The 23355-nt window shown below is 44.7% G+C and overlaps 1 protein-coding gene across 1 annotated transcript; it reads left to right on the top strand.

Moving 5' to 3' along the window:
- Positions 1 to 7950: 7950 nt before the first annotated feature.
- On the top strand, positions 7951 to 21199 carry ZNF217 (zinc finger protein 217; the record flags this gene model as incomplete). Its single annotated transcript, XM_040637869.1, has 6 exons — positions 7951 to 9430; positions 13036 to 13152; positions 13904 to 14955; positions 15093 to 15321; positions 16804 to 16935; positions 18998 to 21199. Coding segments are annotated over 5 exons (2988 nt in total), but the record flags the coding sequence as incomplete, so codon positions are not given.
- Positions 21200 to 23355: the final 2156 nt, after the last annotated feature.

Raw genomic sequence — 23355 nt, 5'->3', positions numbered from 1 at the left:
GGGAAAGAGGAGGGAGGAGGGAGGAGAGAAGCGTTTGACTTTGCCTTTAGTTTTAAGGTGGAAGTAGATTTGCATTCTCTTTGTAAGCCTCCATTTTTGGCAGAGGAACTTCTGGGAGGAATAGCAGCCCCTGGTTCCCTTCCAGTGGACCTTTAAAGAGGAAATCAGAAAATAAGACTTAATCATCAAGTCACTTACAAACTGATGAAATAATTAAGGAATATAATGGCCTGGCAAGACGGAGTCCCTCTCTCCTCATTTCAGATAATCACTTTTCTCTCTTTTAACAACATTTATGATGAAATGGCATGTTTTTGCCACAGCAGGGCTGCCTTTTCCCAACCCTGGAGCACTCTTAATTCTGAGACGCTTGATTAGAGCCTCAGGGGTCCCAAAAGATGTGCTGTTTTCCCACTTTATAAAATTACATGCTTTTCTCACAGTTGTCACAAACATGATATTGGTGGATAAGAACTTTGGAGTAGTTTTAATGACTCTAGACTATCTACCATCTACTACTTGAAAAAAAAAAAGATACTTTTATCTGACTCTGAGGACTGTAAATGATTGGACCTTTTTTATGTTTCACATGAAGCTTTGTTTCCATTTGCTCAAAGACAAGTTCAGTTGAGAATGTTCCATCTCAACGAATGCCAAGTATGGCCTGTATGTGAGGGTTTTTGAGGTTGCTGGGGATGACTTATTTTAAATGGTTCATTGCTAATTTCCTATTTGAGTTTAACCCCGTAGCAGTATGTTTAGTAAATGAATTGGAAAGTTGAAGCCAAAGTCCTGAACAATGGCTATATATTTTCAAGCTTCAGAATTATACAGTAGGAACGAGAAATCTGAGAGCGTTGTATATAAGCTGAGGAGTATTCCACTAGAATGAAATCAGTATAATGAAATTTTAATTGAAACGACTCCATTTGGGATATACAGAACCGTTTTCAAGTTACTGAGGTGTCACAAATAAAAACCTGGAAGGTGTTTACAGAACAGCTAGTGAGCTGAAATTAAAGAAATCCCAGTCACATTAAATGCTCGAAATAGTGAAAGGTTTTGTTAACAGCATGTAAACTAAACTTGAGGCTGTGGAGGAGTCTCGATTTGTTTGTACACCCCATCTCCAGATTGGGCGGGGGAGGGGTGCTGACCAGTTTAAAATGCACGTGGAAGAAAGAAGGAATTACACAAAGACAGCAGGCAATTTCTGAAATTTGGGAGAGGGAAGCTTGATCATTATAACTGAACGGCCTCCTTTTGGGGGTATTGTAAAAACTTCTCAAGTGTTGGCTTTTACGAAAAAGGCGATCTGGATGATTTTTCTCCAACCGATAATATAGGCAAATTTATAGTGGTGTGTGGGGCGCAGGAGTTTGAATTGAGACCACGAGGGCAGATAGAAATCTCATTTTGAGGAAGTGGGACAGGGACCATCCTTTCCCAAAATCTGCCGTTCACGATGAGCAAGTTCAATTCTTGTATAAAGCCCTCTTCCAAATAAATAGCGGGGCAGCCCCTGTCAGCCAGCTGCCACCACAAACTGCCCTTTTATGCTTAACATTGGAATGCTCATTAACGACTTTACATTTGAACATTTGTTGACTGTTCTTAACATCCCCATTACTTCCTGCCCAGGGTAACTACATAACTGAGTTACTGGAAATTAGGGGCCAGTTTGGTAATTTTATGATAAAGTTGAGAAATAAAATTACTAAACCTGAAAAGACAGCTGGGTAAGTTAAATTGAGGGAATTGGCTTAAATTCCTCAGCTTTTGTTCTTCAAGCTTTACCTTCAGTTGTTTTTGCCTTCCACTATTCCTTCACTTCCTAGAGAGGAGCTGCGACCCTGCAGTCAGATGCTGGTTTTGTAATGGCTTCGTTGGGGGGGGTGTGGTGTTGCTTCGTTTCTAGCGTTGTCAGGAGACCTCTTGGATTTAAAATGCAGTTCTGTGCATTGGAGAGTGAGAGCCCAGCTCTCTTTAGTTCTCATATCAGCATGAGGAGAACTACATGTTTTTACTTTTCCTACCTGTGTCAAATCAGGGTAACCTCAAAACAGTTCAGTTACACCAGAAGAAGTGTTTGGGGGTTTTTTAAATCTGCGGATAAGCTTTGTTTTCAGTTCAGTATGTAAGTCTCCTCAACAGTGAGTATATGTATGAATCGAAAGGAGTGTTTTTCCCTTAATTTTGAAAGCAAACAGGTGACTTAAAAGAGCCAGACATACAACTTGAGTATTTACTCAACAGAGATAGGGCGGGGAATATTTAAATACTGCTAAAGAAAGAGCTCATGCCTTAAAAGGCAGTACGCACGTTTATATTTAATCTGGTTAGTTAAATGGGGTATAATTAAGGACACTCACCATTGGGCCGTGTGGAAAAAAGAGCTGTAGGTGTGTAGGGTAGTGGTGTTAGTAGGATGGTTATAGTTATTTATCTCTGTATACAGTTATCTGTGTGTGTGTGTGACAGACACACACAGGGTGTTTTCCTTGTGGAGAGCGAAAGAAGACAGGTAAAGATAGACGAGTTTACTGTTTTAGGTTGTTGAAACCCCTCTTTTTGGTGGTTAGCCCTGTCTGGAATCTTTTCAGAGTATTAAAGTTAGTACTGGTTAAGTTGCAGTAATGGAGCCTGACAGATAGCCAGGCTTAGTCTTGCTTAATGAAAGTTCTTTTTTTATTCATTTCCCATAGAGTTCTCTTTTTCCGGTCAGGATGGACTTTTTAAAAGTCAGTTTACAGACCACAGTATCTGTTAATATTGATAATACTGAAACTAAAACTAATATGTGGTGCTTCGAGTTCACATTAAGATCCTTTAACTGACCTTAATTGATTTGGAATGAATCAGGCAGAGTTTTTAATCATGACACTCAAATATACTAATACGACTATATTTTTTTGTAGGACTTTTGGTCTCTAATCATATCTAGGACTAAGTACTTTCTACAGTTTCAAGAAAATGAGACTGTGCTGTACGATCTCTCCCCAAGCTTTGCCTTTGAACAGTCATTTGCTATTTTGAATAGTTTAGAATGTGTTGTTGAATGTAAACTTCTGAATCTTTTAATCTTTTTCTTTCACTTAACTTTTCAACATCTTTCCACAGCTATATTAGGAAAGTTGGGTTGACCATTTAGCTCGTGGGTGTGACCTTGGCGATTTCCTTGAAATAGGGTTGAAGGATTTAAAGTTACAGGTTTGGGTTGCACTGTGGCTTTCTATGTGCAGTTCTCTTCACTGGTTGGATTAAGACAAAAAAACGGTATATGACCTACAGAAGGAGCATTTATAGAAAAACTGTTAGTTTCCTGGCCAGATCTTGGAGTTAATTTCGCTGTTTAGAGGGTACAAATGAATTGGCCAGAGACCAGCGGTTTGTTTGGTTAAATATTTTAATGATCATTGATTTGGATCCTTAAGTGACTTGGAGGGAAAAAGTAGATTTGTAGGAATATGGCAAATTACTTGGTTATAAATGGCATTTTTATGTGTTCTTGACAGTTTTTGAGGACTTTGAGTTCCCGTTGCTCCATGATAGGGTAATAAATATTCCACATCAAAAAATGGGAGATAACCTGTTCAGCTGAGTAGAGCCGGTGCAGCCTCTAAGGGTGACCAGTGTGAGTACGTTTGGACCTGCAGAACTGTCGCCCAGGCACAGCAGTTGTCGGCGAGGTGGCATTTACTTCTAATTTGTTGTGTTTAAGCACCAAATACTGTGTTTTCCATTAGGCACTGTATAATGTGTAAAATTTGGTAACTTCAAAATCTAGAGGTAGTGGCAGAATTCACAGGAGCTTTACTCACAAACGAGTATCTGCTTTAGGGAAAAAAAAAAAAAAAAAACCCCACCAGGGGACATGGCCTAAAGAGCATTAGACTTCTGTTTCAGGCAGTGACAGCAATATGCTTGCTACTTTTTTCCAAAGATTATGTTGTTGTAAATTTTTTTTTTTTTAAAGTCTCTACTTCAGTGATCACAGTATCAAGGAAGCCCTGGTGTTCTTTCAGAATATGACTTTACCCTTTATATTGCCTCAGGTGCCTTGGGGCGAATGGCTGAAAGTTCAGTGCTGTCCTTTACCTGAGTAAAGGTGTAAGAGCTTTTTTTTTTAAACATTGGAAAACATTTTTGCCAGCTGCCTTTTAGTTAAGCCTCGTGTGTTCGGAACGCTCACTTTTCTGCAGACTAAAAGCATTTAGATTGTAGGGTTTGGATTATGATCTCCCCCTCCCTCCTCCTCCAGTTCTTGGTGAGGACAGACCGCTTCCTCCGTCCGCCTGCAGAGCCTTGCTCTGCTCTTGGCTTGTGCGTGCCCCCCCTGGAGAACCCCGAAGGTGCAGGGAAGGCTGTGTGGGTGCTCGTTCGCTGGCTGGCCTGGAATGGTTGTTATTAACAGTAATTAGATTAGAATGTCTGTTTTTTGGTAAGTTTTGTTAGTATTAAAGTCTTTGTTATTGCAATCACTCTGAAGATTTTAGATTTTGTTAGCAGATTGGTTGTAAGTGATGTAGATAATTGGTTTATAGGTTAAGGAAGTGTTTAGTCTGCATTCAGTTTCTGAGTCAAGAGTTGAAGGCCTTTGCTGTCAGAGATTTCCCCAGCTTGTCCTGCATTTCTGTTCCGGTGGGTCAGTAAGGAGAACAGTTTTAAATCCAAGTGATACAGTTTTGCTTGTGTTGGCCAACTTCGTGGTGTGATTAAACATGATTCGTTATTTTTTATTATACCCTGGAAAGTGCAGAGAGTGGGATATTAGACGGCAGCCATAGAGAGCCATGTAGAAGGTCTGATGGACCTTCGAGGTAATTTTCATATCAGATGAGTTATGGTTGGTGGCTGTGGCCAGAGATGTGCAGTATTGACTCTGCCCCTGTGCTGACCACGTCGTGTTGGTTTGTTTAGTCACTAGGTGTTTATCGAGGGCCTAACCCTGTGCCAGAGACCCCTTCTCGGCATGCGGGGATAGCAGCGAACAGGGTCGACAGGGTCTCTCCCCCTAGGCTCTTCAGAGGAATGGCCCAGGGTTTTCCTATCTTGGGTGAGTAAGGATGGCTATGACCCAATGTCGTCTAGTGCTCACGACAATTGGGCACAGTTGCTGACTGTCAGAATCTGTGCCAGAAGCTTCCCTTGAGGAAGAAGTGCTTAGTTTTGCCTGGAAGGGTCTTCTTCCCCATGTGACCATCCTAGGAGACTCGCTGGCCCAGGACCCCCTTCCGCTCATCTCCAGGCTGCCATCCTTCACCCACCCCAAGCAAAACTGAGGCTCTTCCTATGATTTTTATTTTTTTTTATTTATTTTTTTTTTTTGGTTTTTTCACTGTGCTTCCTTTACTAATCCTTCAGGTCTTGGGTTAGAAGCTTGACGATGACTTCCTTAACCCAGATATTTGAACATTTCAGAGATAAAAATTGAAACAACTATTTCTTGAAGTCAGGCATTTCCAGTTATATGCCATTACCCTGGGTGGGAAATAAACAATAGTGATGGACCCACATGTCCTGTTTCTCATCCAGAGATTGAGTTTAGGATTGGTGTCTTTTTGGGAAAGATGATCTGTAGAAAATTGGAGTTCCCCCAAATTTAAGATACCACAGAGCAGTAAAATTTCTTAAAAAAAAGAAAGAAGAAGAAGATAATGTTGAGGTCTGACATGGAGGACTAACTTTGATTTTGGCAAATTAGGGCATTAAAAAAAAAAAAAGAAAACTTTACTACTCCCTATTGCCAGTGTTTCATTTTTTTAAAAAGCGACTTTGCAACCAAAAAAATAGAAAGGTCCTCAAATACAGGACAGCCTTTATTCAAATTGAAATTTATCTGTGTACTTGGTGTAGAACTCGTGGAGCTGTTTCTGTTTTTCACATAGCTGTCAGCTGGTGAAAACGATGTCTGAGTTTGAGAGCTGCTTTTCTAGAATATGTACTGTTAACTTCTTCAGTGAAAATATTACCCGGTACATTATTTGTTCAATGAGTAAATGCATAGAACCCTAAATTAGCAGTTACATTTTCAAACGTCGTTTAATCTCTTGATTTAGGATAGCATTAAATATTCTTTTGCGTAGGTCTATCCATAAATGTAGATCTACTCCCCCCCCCCCAACCAAAGAAATTTGGAACTCTTGAGGATGATCCTATCATTTAACCATCAAGTAGAAAAAGATGGGGTATGTGGTCGTGACAGCTTGAAGGTTGTGACTTAGGCAGAACTAGAACTCAGGTCTCTGGAGTGTTCTGTTATTGCCCACCAAGCTGGTCGCCAGCCCCAGCATTTTATCCTCCATTGTGATTACAACAAAAGACTCAGAAATTAAGATAAAACACTTCAGTACGTTCTTTCTTTTCCCTAATCTTTGATCTGCAGTCTTATTTAGAAAAGCTTAATGTTAAAGATCTGGTTTATTCAAAACTAAAGATAGCAAGGGGCATGAGAATTTTCTTTTATTATGAGTGTAAAGAAGGGGAAGAAATGTTTCCTTGTCTTCTCTGAGCCTGGAGGCCCTTGGTCTTTGAGGAAGTGGAGAGAAGAAAGTAAAGCTGAAGGTGGTGGGAGCAGTTTGCAAGTCTTTGTTTTGTTGGGCAGAATTAACCGACCTCAGTTAAAGTAGTGACGCTTTAAAACCAATTCTGTCTTGCCAGAAAGGTGGGGGATATTGGATTTTTTGGAGGTTAATTCTTCTTCAAGAATGAAAATCCGCGTCTAAACCTGAGCCTGCGTGGCTAAATAAAACAATAGTCCATTTTTGACCTGGCCAATGCATGATGTGAAAGGCGGGTTAAAAATGGGAGGACCCATTTTCTGATTGAAGACTGAGCCACGTTGAACTGGCGGTATGGAGGATTTTATTTTAACGTGTATATTCACAAAGTAGCTTTGTGTATGTATTTCCTTATTAATCGTGTGGACAGGGAAGCCCAACCCTGAGGCTTGTTGAAGGCAGAAAGTTGTTACAAGCAAACTGGGGTTTGGGCAGTGGGTGGGGGCGAGAATATCCTGTGAGCCAAAACGATGAACGTTTCTCTTGGCCAAGATGAGCATCATTCCGAGGTGTCTGTAGTTTCTGAATGTGGATTTTAGGAAAGGTTCCTGGTTGTGTGTGTGTGTGTGTGTGTGTGTGTGTGTGTGTGTTGTTGGCCAATGCATGTGTAAGCTTCAAGGCTGCATTTAAGGTATTTGTGTTTCTCGACTGTGTATAAGACCGTTTGAAGTTCCGGCTTTTCAATTTTTACTTAAAGTGCTGTAATTGTCAGTTTTCACAGTTGGTAGAGTCTCTGGATTTATGGAGGCTGTTTATAAGGGTACACATGTGCATTGTAGTGTTGGCATTTAAAATGTGTTCCGGTGCGTTTAACAGTTTCTGCCCAGAATCTTACATTTTAGATTTAAATCATTAAGGGACCACGTGTTAAGTTTCTTAACTGCATGAAAACCTAGCGATTTGCTAAGTGTACTGATTGGATAAAATGCTAATGATTGAATTAACGAGCCCGTCGAACAGGATGCACTGTTAACAGGGGAGCGGATGACCTAGGCGCCTTCTCTGCCGCGAGCGGACCAGCTGTGAACCGTCCACACCAGGCTTCTCTTCTTCCCCGGCTGTAGCTAACCATTTCTGTGTTTTTTTTTTTTCCCCCTCTAGGTTTTGGAAATCCCTTGTCTCCAGGTTGCTGGGATTGACTTCTTGCTCAATTGAATCACTCACTCAATGGAGACAAAGAGAATTAATGCTTTGTGCTGACTCATATTTGAATCAAAGCGTTGGGGAGTCTGTCTGCCTTGTTTGTGGAAAGAACCAGTGAGAGGCTCTGTCACCGAGCTTCCTACGACTTCTGAAGATAAGAAGCTACAGGAATATATACTTTCTTTTGAACTTTTATAACAAATATTTGTTCTAGTTTTAAGTCCAGGGCTGCTGGGGGTGTGAGTGACAAGTCTTACCAAGTGGCCTTATCCCAATTCCAGAAATTCCTCCACCAGATTCTTATTTTATATACAATCCTAAAGTGCCAGGAAACATGCCAACTCAATCCCTGTTGGTGTATATGGATGGACCAGAAGTTATTGGCAATTCCCTTGGCACCCAGATGGAGCTAGATGATGCCGTGTCCATAAAAGGGACCACCGCTGTCCCTTTCAGAGCGACGCAAGAGAAGAACATAATCCAAATAGAAGGATATATGCCCTTGGACTGCATGTTTTGCAATCAGACCTTCACACATTCAGAAGACCTCAATAAACATGTCTTAATGCAACATCGGCCGATCCTCTGTGAGCCCGCAGTTTTGCGTGTTGAAGCGGAGTATCTTAGTCCTCTTGATAAAAGTCAAGTGAGAACAGAACCTCCAAAGGACAAGAATTGCAAAGAAAATGAAGAATTTAGCTGTGAAGTATGTGGGCAGACATTCAGAGTGGCTTTCGACGTCGAGATGCACATGAAGAAACATAAGGACTCTTTCACTTACGGCTGTAACGTGTGCGGGAGAAGATTCAAGGAGCCCTGGTTTCTTAAAAATCACATGCGGACGCACACTGGCAAATCAGGGGCCAAGAGCAAACTGCAGCAAGGCTCCGAGAGCCCGGCCACCATCAATGAGGTGGTACAGGAGCCGGCGGCTGAGAGCATCTCCTCTCCTTACAAAATCTGCATGGTCTGTGGCTTCCTCTTTCCAAATAAGGAGAGTCTCATCGATCACAGGAAGATGCACACCAAAGAAGCGGCTTCCGGTGCCAGCAGTACACAAACAGACTCTCCGCAGGGGGGAATGCCATCTCCGGGGGAAGAGTTCCTGCAGTTTTTAAACTTGAGACCCACCTCTCACCCCGAAACCGGCAAGAAGCCCACAAAATGGATACCTCAGCTCGATCCATTCACCACCTACCAGGCTTGGCAGCTGGCTACCAAAGGAAAGGTCGCCGTGTGCCGAGAAGTGAAGGAGCAGCCCGGCCAAGAAGGAAGTACCGACAATGATGACTCGTGTTCGGAAAAAGAGGAGCTGGTCGAGATTTGGAACGCGAGTAAGAGCCATTCCGAAGGTTCCGGAAAGTCCAAGGCAAGCAAAAGCGGTTGTGCAGGCCTCGCACAAGATAAAGAGAAGCCCCGACCCTCCAGTGGTGAAGTGCCTTCCGGGGAAGCGGACCCGAAGTTGTCCGGCAACAAGGAGAAGCCGACGCATTGCTCGGAATGTGGCAAAGCCTTCCGAACCTACCACCAGCTGGTCTTGCACTCGCGAGTGCACAAGAAGGACCGGAGGGCCGATGCCGAGTCGCCCACCATGTCGGTTGACGGAAGGCAGCCTAGGACGTGTTCTCCAGACCTCACCGCCACCCTGGATGAGAATGGAGCCGTGGATCGAGAAGGTGGTTCTGAAGATGGATCTGAGGACGGACTTCCGGAAGGGCTCCATTTGGGTAAGCCCCTGCCCCAGGGCCCGCTGCCCTGCCTCTGTTCCCGCCCCAGAAAACGCTGGCCCATCCAGGGGTGGGAGAGCTGGGGTGGAGTCCAGGCCCTTGTGGTGCCAGCCTGTTGTAGGTCACGTAACCTCTGGGGCCTTGATTCTTCTCGAGGTTTCTTCCAGTTCTGAAAGTTCTGTCGTCTTACCTCTTGTCTTGGAGGACACACATCATCTCACTTGTGCATCAGCCTGACGCGGTGCTTCTGACCCGGGGCGGTTTGGCCCCCCGTGGAACCTGGTAGTGTCTAGAGATATTTTTGGGTGTCACAGCCGTGTTAGTGTGTGCATGGCTGGCACCCAGTGGGGGGAGGCCAGGGATGCTACGAAACATCTTCCCGTGTGCAGGGCACCCCGCGGCAGGTGATTGCGTGGCCCCAGTGTTAGCGGTGTCGGGGTTCAGAGACCCCTGGGCTTTGCTTCAGATTTTCTTTCTTTTTTTTTTTTTTAAAGATTTTATTTATTTAAAGATTTTATTTATTTATTTATTCGACAGAGATAGAGACAGCCAGCGAGAGAGGGAACACAAGCAGGGGGAGTGGGAGAGGAAGAAGCAGGCTCCCCAGTGGAGGAGCCTGATGTGGGGCTCGATCCCATAACGCTGGGATCACGCCCTGAGCTGAAGGCAGACGCTTAACCACTGTGCCACCCAGGCGCCCTGCTTCAGATTTTCTGGCGTATCTGATCTTCTCTATAAAAGCGGGGTGTTCTTACATGCAGCCGACCTCCCTGTCCTCGGGACCCCGCTCTGGCTCTCACACACTTAGCTCCAGATGCTGGTCTAGTGGTCACAGAAGGTACTGGAGTGATTATCAGCCAGAGCAAGGGTCTCTTTAGAGGTGGGCTGGCGCTCCCCGGTACCCTGTCCTCTGTCTGGTGGGGTAGTGTTTGCGAATAGCTCACGAACGGAGACCGTGTGTAAAATAAAGGGAATGTGAACACACCAAAGATGGTTTAAAGGAATGTCAAGTGCTCAGGCAGGTTTCTCTTGTACTAGTGGCTTTTAGAGGAAACAGCCATTGCCGGAGGCTCAGGGACATGATCCAAGGCACAGGATCCCACCTGTGGTTTGAGTGTCGCCCATCTGCACTTCAACCAGAGCTGCTTCTGTCTGTTTAATAGAACTTTGTTTGAATAAAGGATTTGGCTGCTTGAAGGCAGTTAAAGGAACCCCTGCATCTTCAACAACTGAATGGTGGGAACACGAATTAGTCTTAGAGGGATGTTATCATTCACAAAAGTGGTCTTTGGTTTAAGCCGATGCTGCCTCCTTTGTAACTTGATGGTATGTGGCTGGCTCGTGCGAACTCGGGTGTGAGACCCCAGATGGACGGGACCGGACGACACACGGACGCTTCCTGCTCCAAACCAGTGTCAGGTTCTTTTGCCATCACACGATGGGCGTGAGAACAGTAGTATTCATACGGAGGATTTAGGATGTTTCAAGATTCAGGGGCCACAGGAAACCTAGCGCTTAGGATACTACAGTCTTCAGAAATCTAGAAAACACCATTATGGTGTCTTCATGACATCATAAAAAAGGCCTTCAGCACAGACCTGTTGTCGTCTCAGTGGTTCCTAGTAGTGGCATTCCTGCTTGGGGGCATACAGGAATCCGGAGATGCTTGGGTCCTCGTTGTCCTGAGAGAAATGAAATGGCCAGTTGCGTTCTGCCGGTAGGTGGTGTGGGCAGAAGGATCTGCTGGAAGTCTTGGTCATCAGGCGGATAGAATGCCCAGCAGTAGCTGGGAGGGCCACGACTTGCCTGCAGTCTGGTTCTGCCACTGCATTGTTCTGTGGCTGATGACACGTTGCTTAACCTTTCTTTGCCCTGATTTCTGTTTGCAAAATTGGTTGGTCGACCCTTGTCTTCCACCTCCCAAGGATAATTTCCACAGCCTCTTGATAAAAAAGTTTGCAGTCCTTTCAGAAACTGTACAATCAGAGGTGATGCCAGAGGCGCAGGAACCAAGTATATGTGGACATTTCACGTCCTTTGTGTTAAAACAGACCCATTTCATAACTTTTTGGCTCTGATGCAACGTACCATACATCCTACACATACGTGGAGTAGGAAATTGCAGTGAGGTTCAAACTCAGCTCGTTGGGTGTGATTGTAAGACAAAGCTGGGCCTTCTGTATTTAGAGAATTGATTTTCCTAAGTTTATATTATGATGTGGTTGTCTGGGTTTACCTTCCTGTTATTTACTATCAACCTGGCTTTCTTGAGATTGACTTTTAAGATCAAAAGGCAAAGTAAATATTTTGTTTTTATGTTTGTTCAACTGTATAGTAGGTCTAATGGTGGTTGTTGATGGGATTGTTTTTGAAGTCCTCGTGATCAGTGGTTGTCTCTGCTGGTTTAGAGTGTTTCGAGGTGCTCAGAGGTGGGCACCTTTTCGTCAGGGGAGTCGAGGGGCGAGGGGATCATGCCGTCCTGTCTGTTGTACTGGAGGCTGCCCACGGTTGGCTCATAAGTAAGCTGCTGCCTAAAATCTGCAAACTAGGTCTATATAATCTAAAATGCAAAACCAGGAAGGAGGACTTTTTAGTTGGAGTTAGCAGTTTTCAAGGCAAAAGAGCCGGTTTAGTTAGGCTCAGTTTTAAGAGAGGACTCCACTTCCTTGTCCTCATTGCAGTGCACATAATACAGTCTTTGGTAAGAGGAGGTGATTATCTAGAACTTTTAACACTCATTTTTATGGGAGCGGGTGTCTTAACTGTAGCAAATGCCATGGTCTTTTGGAGGGCTGGTATTTGGGTATAATCATCCTTTCATTAGTGTCCCCAGTGGACCTTTACTCTGTTGCAGCCCAGATACACTGTCCTGGTCGTTGCAGAGATCGAAGTATAAAGTTTAGCGCATTGTCATTTGGGGACAGATTTTGATTGATTCCCCGATATTTTTTTGTCCACGTGTGCTTGTGAATGATATAGTCTGCTTTCCAAAACGTGCTAAATTTTGACAAACTTTCTTTTGTAGCTGTTTGACCCAGTGCCAAAACCTTTTCTTTCCTTTAAAGATTAAGTTGTGCTTGCTACCCTCTAGTGGTAGCTGGCCCAATCTTAAGATGCACTTCTTGGGCCTGGTGGCTGGGGAAGCTGGCAATTCTATATTGGCTCAGTTTTCTAAATCAGTTATTCTGAAGAAGCCAGTGTGTGTAGGTCCAGCTTCAGTCTGCCAGATCCTGCCTGTTGCAGACTTGTTGGGAGAACAGAAAGTTGCCCATGCATGTCAGTCTTTTGTTAAGTGAGCTCTCCTGCGATTGAGGCAAAGGAAGAACTAAATCTGTGACACCAAATTTTGCTGTACTCAGAAAACAAAAACAAAACCAAGAAATAGGGCACGCGTGTTGTAAAAAGCTTCCAAAACTTCAGGCAGTCTCAAAATAGCATTTGGTGTGTTCCTATCCTTTCTGGGGTACCCCAACACTTAATATAAAAACTATTTTATGCTTTCCAAAAAAAAAAAAAGTTTCCCTTAAGAATACTTAAAGTCAGTCTGTCTTACTTGTGTCCTTGAGCTGTCTTCTTACAGAAATATTTTTTGTTTCTGCTTTAAGATAAAAATGATGATGGAGGAAAAATAAAGCATCTTACATCCTCAAGAGAATGTAGTTATTGTGGGAAGTTTTTCCGTTCAAATTATTACCTCAATATTCATCTCAGAACGCATACAGGTAAGGAACTTCCTGGGTTTTCTTAATTCTTATTAGCTCAAAGAACTACGATACAGTTTTGTGTCTTGACTTTTTTATATTGTTCAAATATTCTTAGTCCCTTGCAATAGTTTAAGAGTAAGTGTGAAGTGTGTTGATGGCAGCTGTCATTTTAAGTCTGTTAGTGTTCTTGTAACTTGAACTGTTCCTGTTTCAAAGTTAGTTTCTTGTTTAGTTTCTGACTACTGTATCCTCTCATCTTATTAAAACCTCTTCAGTATTTAATGCCACAGCTTTTTTGGGTGTTAACTGTTAGGATTGGCAACGAGGATATATTTAGTATTTTCTTTAGATTGTAGAAGCAGCTGTAACATGATAATGGTTCAGGAGGCTGGGTGGGCATCTTTTCCACTCACTAGCTGTGCAGCCTTGGGCAAGTCGCTTAACCTTTCTGTGCCCCAGTGTTCCTAACTGTAAAATCAGGGTAATCATGATATTCTGTTCCATAGGGCTATTCTGAAGGTTAAGTAAGTTTAAAGTGTGCTATTTTTTTTAAGTTAAAGACATATGTTCACATTTTCAAATACTCAGTATAGTAAGGGTGAGAAAGCGAGCTTTCTTGTGAAAAATCCTGGAGATGCAGATTCGTAGAGAGAAAAGGGAAAAGGAAAGACGGTATATTATATTCTCTCTTGGCACATAATTTTAGTTTCCAGAGATCTATTTTGATGTTTTTTGTGAACTTGTGTGACAGTGACGCTTCTTGTTTTAGGTGAAAAACCATACAAATGTGAATTCTGTGACTACGCTGCGGCGCAGAAGACGTCTCTGCGGTACCACCTGGAGAGACATCACAAGGACAAGCAGATCGATCTTGCCGCCGAAGTCAAGACTGATGGGAAAAACCAGGAGACCGAAGATGCACTACTAGCCGCCGATGGTGCGCAAACCAAAAATTTGAAAAGATTTTTTGATGGTGCCAAAGATGTTAAAGGCAGCCCACCTTCAAAGCAACTTAAGGGGATGGCCGCCACCTTTCAGAATGTTCTGGGCAGCACTGTCCTCTCACCAGGACACAGAGATACTCAGGATTTCCATAAAAATGCAACCGATGACAGTACTGATAAAATGGGCAAAGCTCCTGCCCCCGCGTATTTGGACGTGTTACAGAAGAGACCGCCGGGTGACCCTCAGCCCCCCGAGCCCGCGTGTAGGGCGGAGGCGGGGGTCCCTGCGCGCGCGGACGGCAGTGCGGCCCGCGGTGCTGACGGCGGCCCCAGGGAGAAGCCGGCCGGGGCGGCGGCCGACGGCAAGCACAAGCCCGGCGTGGACTGCCAGGAGAAGCCTCTGAACCTGTCCCTCGGGGCGCTTCACGGCTGCCCGGCCATTTCTCTGAGCAAGAGTTTAATCCCAGGGATCACCTGCCCGTTTTGTACCTTCAAGACCTTTTATCCCGAGGTCTTGATGATGCACCAGCGGCTGGAGCATAAGTACAACCCCGACATCCACAAGAACTGCAGGAGCAAGTCCCTGCTGCGCAGCCGGCGCACCGGCTGCCCGCCCGCGCTGCTGGGGAAGGACGTGCCCCCGCTGGCGCACTTCCCCAAGCCCCGGGCCAGGCCCGCGCCCGCGCCGCCCGCCAAGGCCGCGCCCGCCGACCGTGACCGCGATCGCGGGAAGCCGGGCCCCGCCGCGCCCGCCAGGCCCCGGCCCCGGGCTCGACCCCAGCACTTTAGCGCCCAGCAACCTGAAAGCGCCTCGGCCGCCGCACCAGCACCAGCACCAGCAGCCGGGCGGGGCGCAGGGGGTTGCCCGGCTGCCGCCGCAGGTCGAGCCCACCCACCCCACCCACCCGGAGAGGGGCAGGAGGCCCGAGGCCAAGCCCCGGGCGCCCTCCGCTGCCCCCGCCCCGCCCGGCCCCGGCGCCGCCAACGGCTGTGCGGAGGCGCCCTGGGCGCCAGCGGGAGCGCGACTCGACGCGCCCGGAGCGAGAGCCGCTGCCTCAGCGGCCGCGGCCCGATGTCGAGCCGCCGGCGCCCGCCTTCCGCCGCGCCTTCGAGCTGCCCAAGTACCACGTGGTGCGCGGCCTGCCGTCTCTGCTGCCCGCCGAGTGCGTGTGCCCGCCGCCCGCCGCGCTGCCGCCCAAGCCCCGCGCCGCGCCGCTCTTCGCCTGCGGGCCCGCCGCGGAAGGTGAGGCCTGGGGCGGGGGGGCAGACCCCGGGCCTGGGGGGCAGGGGGTGGCAGACCCTGGGGGCTGGCTTTCCCGTGTCCCCTGAGCCCTGCGCCTCGCTTACCGTCCGAGGCTGGCGTCCGGTGCACGTCCAGTCGGGGGGTGGTCCGGTCTGGGGTCGGGGCTGGCGCTAGGTCCCCGCTCCCCACGTTGAAGTCCTTCGGAGCCAGGCCTCTGCTTTTGTCCCTTTGCCGTGTACGTGGCTGGCAGTGTCCCCACTAGGAGGTGGCATCGCACAGTGAACACCCCCAGCACGGGCCCTCCACCCACCAGGAACAGAAAGTAGAAGAACCCCAGTGAATGGTCTTTTGAACAGTTTTGATGCTAGGATTCTGGAGTCATGCTGCATTATTTTTAGCCTTTGTTAAACATTAAGTGCATTTGAAAAGGGACGCCCTTTCCCCCAAACAGATAAATTGTTAAAGTCGTAGATTTACTTTGGAGTTCTCCCCATGGAAATATTTTCAAAACCCCTGCTTCCTCCTGGCCACGTTCCCTTAGAGGTGTGTGATGCCTACCTGTGCGTGTGAAGAGGTAGATTGGAGTGTCCTGGGGACCTGCCCCACTTGGCAAACTTGATTAAACCGCTTCCTTTGTCAGATATAAGTCCTGCTGGTTTGTGCAGCTCCAAAGAGAAATCCATTTTAAACCTCTCAGTTTGTATTAATTTCAAATTAAGGGTTCTGTGTGGTGACAATACTCTTATCAAGGATAGCTTGATGCCATTTGATCTGGTAGGGATAGCAAATTAAAAAACAATTGCTTTCACACACTCCAGTGAATTTCATAAAAATTGTGATGAAATATTAATTTTTGCAGCCTTTTGATTAAAACTGTCTATTTTTCTCCCTATGAGCTCTTAAAATGGACAGGAGTCAAAACTTTGCCTTAACTTGAAGAGTCCTGGCTCTGTGTTGCCAGCAAAATTCTTCTTTATTTTTTTTATTTTTAGTTTTTTAAAGATTTCATTTTTAAATAATCTCTACAACCAACATGGGGCTTGGACTCTGCAGCCCTGAGATTGAGAGTTGCACACTCCACTGACTGAGCCAACCAGGCGCTCCATAAAATCCTTTTGTAAAATCAGTATTTTTTCTCCTCCTCCCCACAGTTTTGGTTTATGATGCATATAAGTTTAAAATATTTTATGCTACCATTTTTTTGCCTTTTTTTCCCCCTGTGCCTAAACCCTGGATCTTGACTTTTTATTTAGTTCTTACTAATGACAGCATAGTACTGAGTGACTTGAAATTCTGTGCTAGCAAATATCCTCAGGGCATTTAAAAACGTATCAGTTGTAACTTGGCAACACGCATGCAACTGGTGTATTCTGATCCCATTACCAGTCAGGAACTGGGAAGATTGACCTCTGACAACCCACATACACCTGCCCCGTTGTTGAACATAATTCTAAACACCTTTTCACATTTTTTTCCGAACAGGAAAAAGGCCTGTGTCATACCAACACTTGTCTAGCAGCATGCTACAAAAGAGAAACTATGAGAATTTTATTGGGAATGCACATTATCGACCAAATGACAAAAAAACTTGATTTCCTATTTTGGGTAAGAAAGGTGAGCATGTATGATGTACTGATTTTACCTAATTGAAGATAAACCATCTGTCTTATCCAGTAGACTATAAAGTAAAATTACTTTAAATTAAGTTTATTTATTTACAAGATTTATTTATTTTAGAGCATGAGAGCGCAGTGGGGAGGGGCGGAGGGAAAGGGTGAGAGAATCTCAGCAGGGCCCCGCTTAGGGGCTCGATCGCAAGACTCAGATCACAACCTGATCTGAAACCAAGAGTCAGGATGCTTAACGGACCATGCCACTCAGGCGCCCCTAATTTTAATTTTAAGTGTTTTAAACTCGGAGTGCTCAGGTTCTGTGGATATCAGTGATGATGATAATAGTAATAATAATAATAGCAACTGGAATTTACTAAGCATTTTTTTGTGTGTGTGTTCAGCCTTGAAGTGTTTTATAATCATGACCTCACTTAATCCTTCTCACAGCAGGGGGCATCAGGCCAGGGATTAGCAAACTGCCCTCCACCTGTTTTTGTCTATAAAGTTTTACTGGCACACAGCCATGGCCATTCCTTTATGTGTTGTTGATGGCTTCTTCTCTGCCACATTAGCAGAGCTGGGTAGTTGTGACAGGGAGCGCAGGGCCTGCAAAGCTGAAAATATTTACACTCTGGCCGTTTACAGAAAGTGTTTGCTGACCCCTGGGTTAGGAGGCTCTGGGCACGCTTTACAGATGAGGGTACTTGCCCAGTGCCTACTCTGTTTGGTTCTGTCCTAGGTCTACATGAACCAAAGCCCGTGCCCCCCTTCCCCCCAACCCTCCTGTTTAAGAGCTTGTTCAAAGCCTCCGTGCATCCTGTCTGCGGGGAGGGGAGTGGGCCAGGAGCAAGTCGTTGCATTCTGACTCGGTGGTTCCCACGACAATGTATCTAACTGTAGACACTCCAGTAGTAGAGCTGTGTGCGTAGTAGTTTAGAGTTACGTACAAGTTACTCTAGGCCTCATTTACCAGTACATTGAATGAAAAGATTGGGGCTTAATGGACAGATTTGAGTTCTCTCTTGCAGAAACCCTGGTCCTTCCAGGGCAGGATTTCTCCCTCCTGTTTTCGGGGGACACGCGTGGGGCCCGTCAGCCTCAATGTGTGTCTGCACTCCTCTTTCCGCTCAGATAGTGAAAGTAGAATGAGAGTAAAGTGTTGTCACAGGAATGGGGTTAAGCCCACTCTCCATTAAAGCAAAAACGAATAATGTATGGATTACAAGGAACAGATCCTTTGTCACCGCGTTCCTGCACTCCCGGTGGCACGGTCCGTCAGTAACAGCAAACACGGACTGTCCTGTTGGTCAGGCCTGGCCTCCTTCTGTAACTTACCTCTGAGCTCCCCTGCTTGCACTTCCCCTCTGCCCAGAACACCCTTCCTGCGTCTTCTATGCCCGATCGCCTCTCTCTGATACACCAGGACCAGCTCACACATCATTTCTGTACAATGTTTGCTGGGAACTAGGGACTTCCCCATTGTGTTCCCTCTGCAAGTGTGATTCATTGCCATCACTCTCCGTGCCCCCCTTACCCGCACGTCCAGCTTCATGGGTAGCTGAGCTTGAGAGGAGACCCCTGTGTTCGTTGCCTAGCCTACTGCTGGGAATACGTGAGACGTTGGCTGATCAAATAATGTTAGAAACTTTCAGTTTCTCGTCAGTGACAGTTGCCTTTGCCAGACTTTGCCTAACTGATATGCATTCTGATTCTTGGCAAAATCATCTTCATTAAGTCACTGTTCAGTACATGGGAGCATCTCTGAAGTGCCACAGCCTTATGTAGAGTCCTGATATTTTCATTGCAACATTTTTTTTTAATGGAGATTTTATTTGTAAGTCATCTCTACCCCCAGTGGGGCTTGAACTCACGAGCTGGAATTAGGAGTCACACGCTCCACCCACGGAGCCAGCCAGGCGCGCCTTTGTTGCAACATTTGAGCTTACAAAGAATCATTGCATTTCCGGATCCCCTTAGTTCTGTTGATTGCACTTGTTTACTGCACATTTTCTGAGCGGTTGTCAGTTTTCTCTGACTTGGTCTTTGAACCTTTGTTTCCATAGGTCCTGATGGCCGTGTGTACTGTCCCTGAGTTGAGTTCGTCCATCCTTTGGGAAAGCAGGTGGTGGAAGCCCGTGAAATAAGCTGTGACCATGCCACGCATGTAACATACTAGGAACACTACGGTTTTGTAAAGTTGTTCTGTTAACTTTTGTACCAAATAGCAATAAAAACTATAGTTGGAACAGTTGGGTTCTACACAAATGGAGACTGGAAATCTCTATTTTGTCCCTGAATCCTATTTTTTTTTAGAATCGACCAAATACGAAGAGGAGTCTTTTGCCTACGTGAGCGCTGCTGGAAGGAAACCGTCTGGGTTGGGGGGTGGGGCGGGGAGAAGGTCTATGATGCTTGCACCTCAGGTATCTCTGTACATAATGTAAGTTCTCCGCCTGCTTGTTCGGATACTGCGCGTGACCCTTTTCCTCTCACGTAGCTCATTACTTTGAGCGGTTCCTGCTACTTGTGCTCTTTTGTTTAAAAATGTATGTTTTTTTAAAAAAATTTCTTAATGATTTGTATTATGTTAAATCTTCCTCAGTCCATTGTCTTAACAAAATTGTTAACGGAAGTATTGACCCTCTATGACTATGTGCTGCGTATACGGATCGGCCATTCTGAATCCGGTGCCCTTTTATTGCAAATTTCATTTTGTCAACCCAGGGAGAGTCCAGATCCGCGATCCTTCCCTGAAAATGGTGCGGTTTGTGGGGTTTTAAGTGTGTGTGTTTACAGAGAAGCGTGTCCTCTGGAGAGCGGCCACGTATGCCGTAAACATACCAAATTGTACGTGGAGTTCCTGACATGAGTCTTCTATCAAATTAATCATTTTTGTTGGGAAATTCAGGTTGTTGGGCTTTCACTTAAATTCGTATGTAAAAAAAAACATAAACGCAAAATTATATATGTGAATGACACATATTGGAAGCAATTTTAGAGGACATGAGTGTTTTGGGGTAAATTTTAGGTTTGTAATCTGGAAGTCTTGGTGTGCCTGGCATTTGGGTTAACTGTGGACATATTTGAGTTAATTACAGACTCGTTGATTCTGAATAAGGAACTGCCGGCTGAGCCTTCTGGTAATGGGGAAGATGTGCTCTTTTCTCGACCTCAGTTGTCTTCCCATTTTTGGTTGTTTTGAGCAGCAAAGTTTTTCTCAGTGCATATGCAGTTTGGGTTTTAAAGAGAGGATAGCCACCAGCTGGCTTACTAGGTGTTTTAAACTTTCGTTCCCTTAACATGCTGTCCGTGGCTGAGTCGATTCAGCAGTCTATTGGGTTAGCAACCACAAAATATTTTATTAAGAAAACTGTTTCAGAGATAAATTTGCACTGTTAAGTTTTTTGCCCTGCCCTTCTGCGTTGGAGCAAGAGGAAAGTCCTAAAAGAACCCTGATTTTTTTGTTTTTGTTTTTGTTTTTGCTTTGTTTTCATTATGCAACATGAAGCGTACTTGACAGAGAAGTCTTAACTCCCGTGTGGAAGGGAGACCTGATCAGACCAGTCTGCTGGCATTGCAATGAAGTGCTTTGTATCAGGAAAGCGTACACTATTGACCTTTCTTCCTGTTCACAAGCTGAGCCATATGTACATAATCTAGATTTTTGTTTTCATAGTTTTGCACTTTTATAGCCTATTTTTGAAGATTTAACACATTTGCAAGATGATTGACTTGATCTTTGCCTAATCCAATGAGTGTTGCAGAAAGCTTGCTGTGACTATAAATGTAAATCTTAAAAGGGGATACGAGATAATAGAGGGCTGAAATTTAAACCCGTATTTAAAAAAAAAATCACCAAATCTATTTGAAAACAAGTCAATTCATGTCATGCTGAAATTTTGGGGGCTTTCGGATTTCTCCTTTCTTAACCACATTTCTGAATTTCTGAATGCATAAAAATGTCCTTTTTTTCACAGCCCTTGTACTCAAGAATTGTTTTTGTTTTTGTTTTTGGTCCATCAGTATTAACTATTGGGATACTACTGGTTTTGTATGTTTTTTTTTTTTTCCTTTGAGACAACAGTACATATAATAGAGGTACAATCCGTTGGATTTTTGTTTATGTATTTATTTCATTCCAGTTTGATTTATTTTAATTGTTGATACTTGTCAAACAGTAGACATTACTTGTTTTATTTATGATATATTTCAGCTTAAAGTTATGTTATTATATGTGGATGTAAATATAGATTTGGTGTTTTGCAGTCTTGCGTTTTGGTCTTTATTGTGTCCCTGGTTTCTGGTTTTGTTTCATTTAACTTTTTATAAGTACAATTTTAAGCCTATAGGGTAGTAGAGCGGTTAGTGTCATGAATCCTCGATGCTTGCCAGCAGTATTTTGCCCCTCCTGCCTCTTCTACCCTGAGTATTTTAAAGCAAAGCTCAGACGTGATTTAGTTTTATCCCTAAAACACCTCAGTATGTACCCCTAACCGATAAGGGCTTTCGTGATCACCTGCAGCTAAATGGACAGTGATTCTTCATAACCAGCCTCCATGACCACATTGCCTTGTCTTAATAGTGGCTTCTCATAGTTGGTAAGTTGTGATCAGGACCCAAACAACATTCACTTAATTGGTTTAGAAGATTTTTTTTTTATTTTTGCTTTTTGTTTTTTTAACATTTATTTATTTGAGAGAGAGAGCAGTGGGGGCAGGGGCAGAAGGAGAGAGAATTTTTTTTTTTTTTTAAAGATTTTATTTATTTATTTGACAGATAGCCAGTGAGAGAGGGAACACAGCAGGGGAGTGGTAGAGGAAGAAGCAGGCTCCCAGCGGAGGAGCCCGATGTGGGACTCGATCCCGGAACGCCGGGATCACGCCCTGAGCCGAAGGCAGACGCTTAACGACTGCGCCACCCAGGCGCCCCAGAAGGAGAGAGAATTTTAAGCCGACTCCACATAAGCCCAGAACCCGATGCGGGGCTTGATCCCATGACCCTGAGATCAGGACCTGAGCCGAAACCAAGAGTCAGACACTTAGCTGACTTGGTCACCCAGGCCCCCTAGAAAATCAGTTTTTTAAGTCTGTTGTAATCTACCTCCCCCTCCACACACGTTATAACATTTTATTTACTAAAGAGGCTGGGTCATTCGTCGTGCGGAAGGTAGCGCATTCTTTGCGTTTACTGCATATTTGGTTTCATCGAACTCATTTTCTCCAATGTCTGTATGTTCTATGAACTGCTGAATTCAATCGAGAGGTTTAAAGTAGATTTGAGCTCAGTTTGGGGGAGGAGGGGTCTCTGCTCCCACTTGCATCATCTCTGGACACCTACAATTGTTCTCCATCAGCCTCTCTCCTTTGGGTTTTAGCAGCCATTGATGAGCATTAGCAATATTGCAAAAGGTGATTTTTTAAAGTCCTGTATCATTTCCTCTGCATTTATTATCGGACAGAAGACCTCACTTGTGATTATTTGATTGCCCTGAAATACAGCTTGAACAAGAAAGAATAAATAGAACTTGATTCTCCCCCTGGTTAACCAGCTTTGAGAATAAAATCTGGTGCCCAGTGTCCTGTCTGGCCCTAGACATGGCTGGTGAATGAACTTGGGAGTTAGGAACTCTCTGCATGTAATGAGTTGTAAGCAGTGGCAGGCATCATTTTGATGCTTAGGGTCTCCTGTCTTTGACCAACAGGGGCTCCTTCAAGTTGGCTCAGTGTGTTCTGGACAACAATCTGAAGGCTTCTTAGCTTTTTGCCGTGGTAAGATGTTCTGCGCTCATCTTGACCATTTCCTGACCAAGACCTGGAGAGTTAACTTCTCCAAGGATCCTGAGTTCTTTTTACGGGAAATGGTAATTAGAAGTGGTGGCTTTGGGGATAAGGGTGCTCATTACTCCTGGCTTGCTTCAACTCCCAGGGCTTCTTAACCTAGAGAACAAGGAGAGATATGCTTTTTTAAGGGGGGGGGGAACCTTCAATGAATTACATTGCTTTTTTTTTTTTTTAAAACATTTTAAGTAATCTCTATGCCCAACGTGGGGCTCAAACTCACAACCCTGAGATCAAGAGTCATATGCTCTACTGACTGAGCCAGCCAGGTGCCCCTATAGTGCTGTTTCTAACTCAAAATAAGGTTTTTATTTCTTTGGCTTAATATTTGATTCTCTGAAAACTTGGGTTCCTGATATCAACATAACTTGCTTTATCCTGCTGCGTGTAGCAATTAAGTCATGATGCCAATATTACCAACATTCTAAGTGGAGATTTCAAATTTTTTAATAGGTCCACTTGTTTATAACTGGTTTTCAGCTTGTGGTTCCAGACTAGCAAAATCGTCATTGGGAAATTGCTGGAAATGCGAACCTTAAAGCGGCTGAATCAGAAACTGTGGGAGTGGGGGTGGCCTAGCAGTC

Source organism: Ursus maritimus, unplaced genomic scaffold (genome assembly GCF_017311325.1).
Source record: "Ursus maritimus isolate PB19 unplaced genomic scaffold, ASM1731132v1 scaffold_22, whole genome shotgun sequence".
NCBI lineage: Eukaryota > Metazoa > Chordata > Mammalia > Carnivora > Ursidae > Ursus > Ursus maritimus.
The sequence above is the reverse complement of the archived record's forward strand: the minus strand, read 5'-3'. Positions and strand labels throughout refer to the sequence as shown.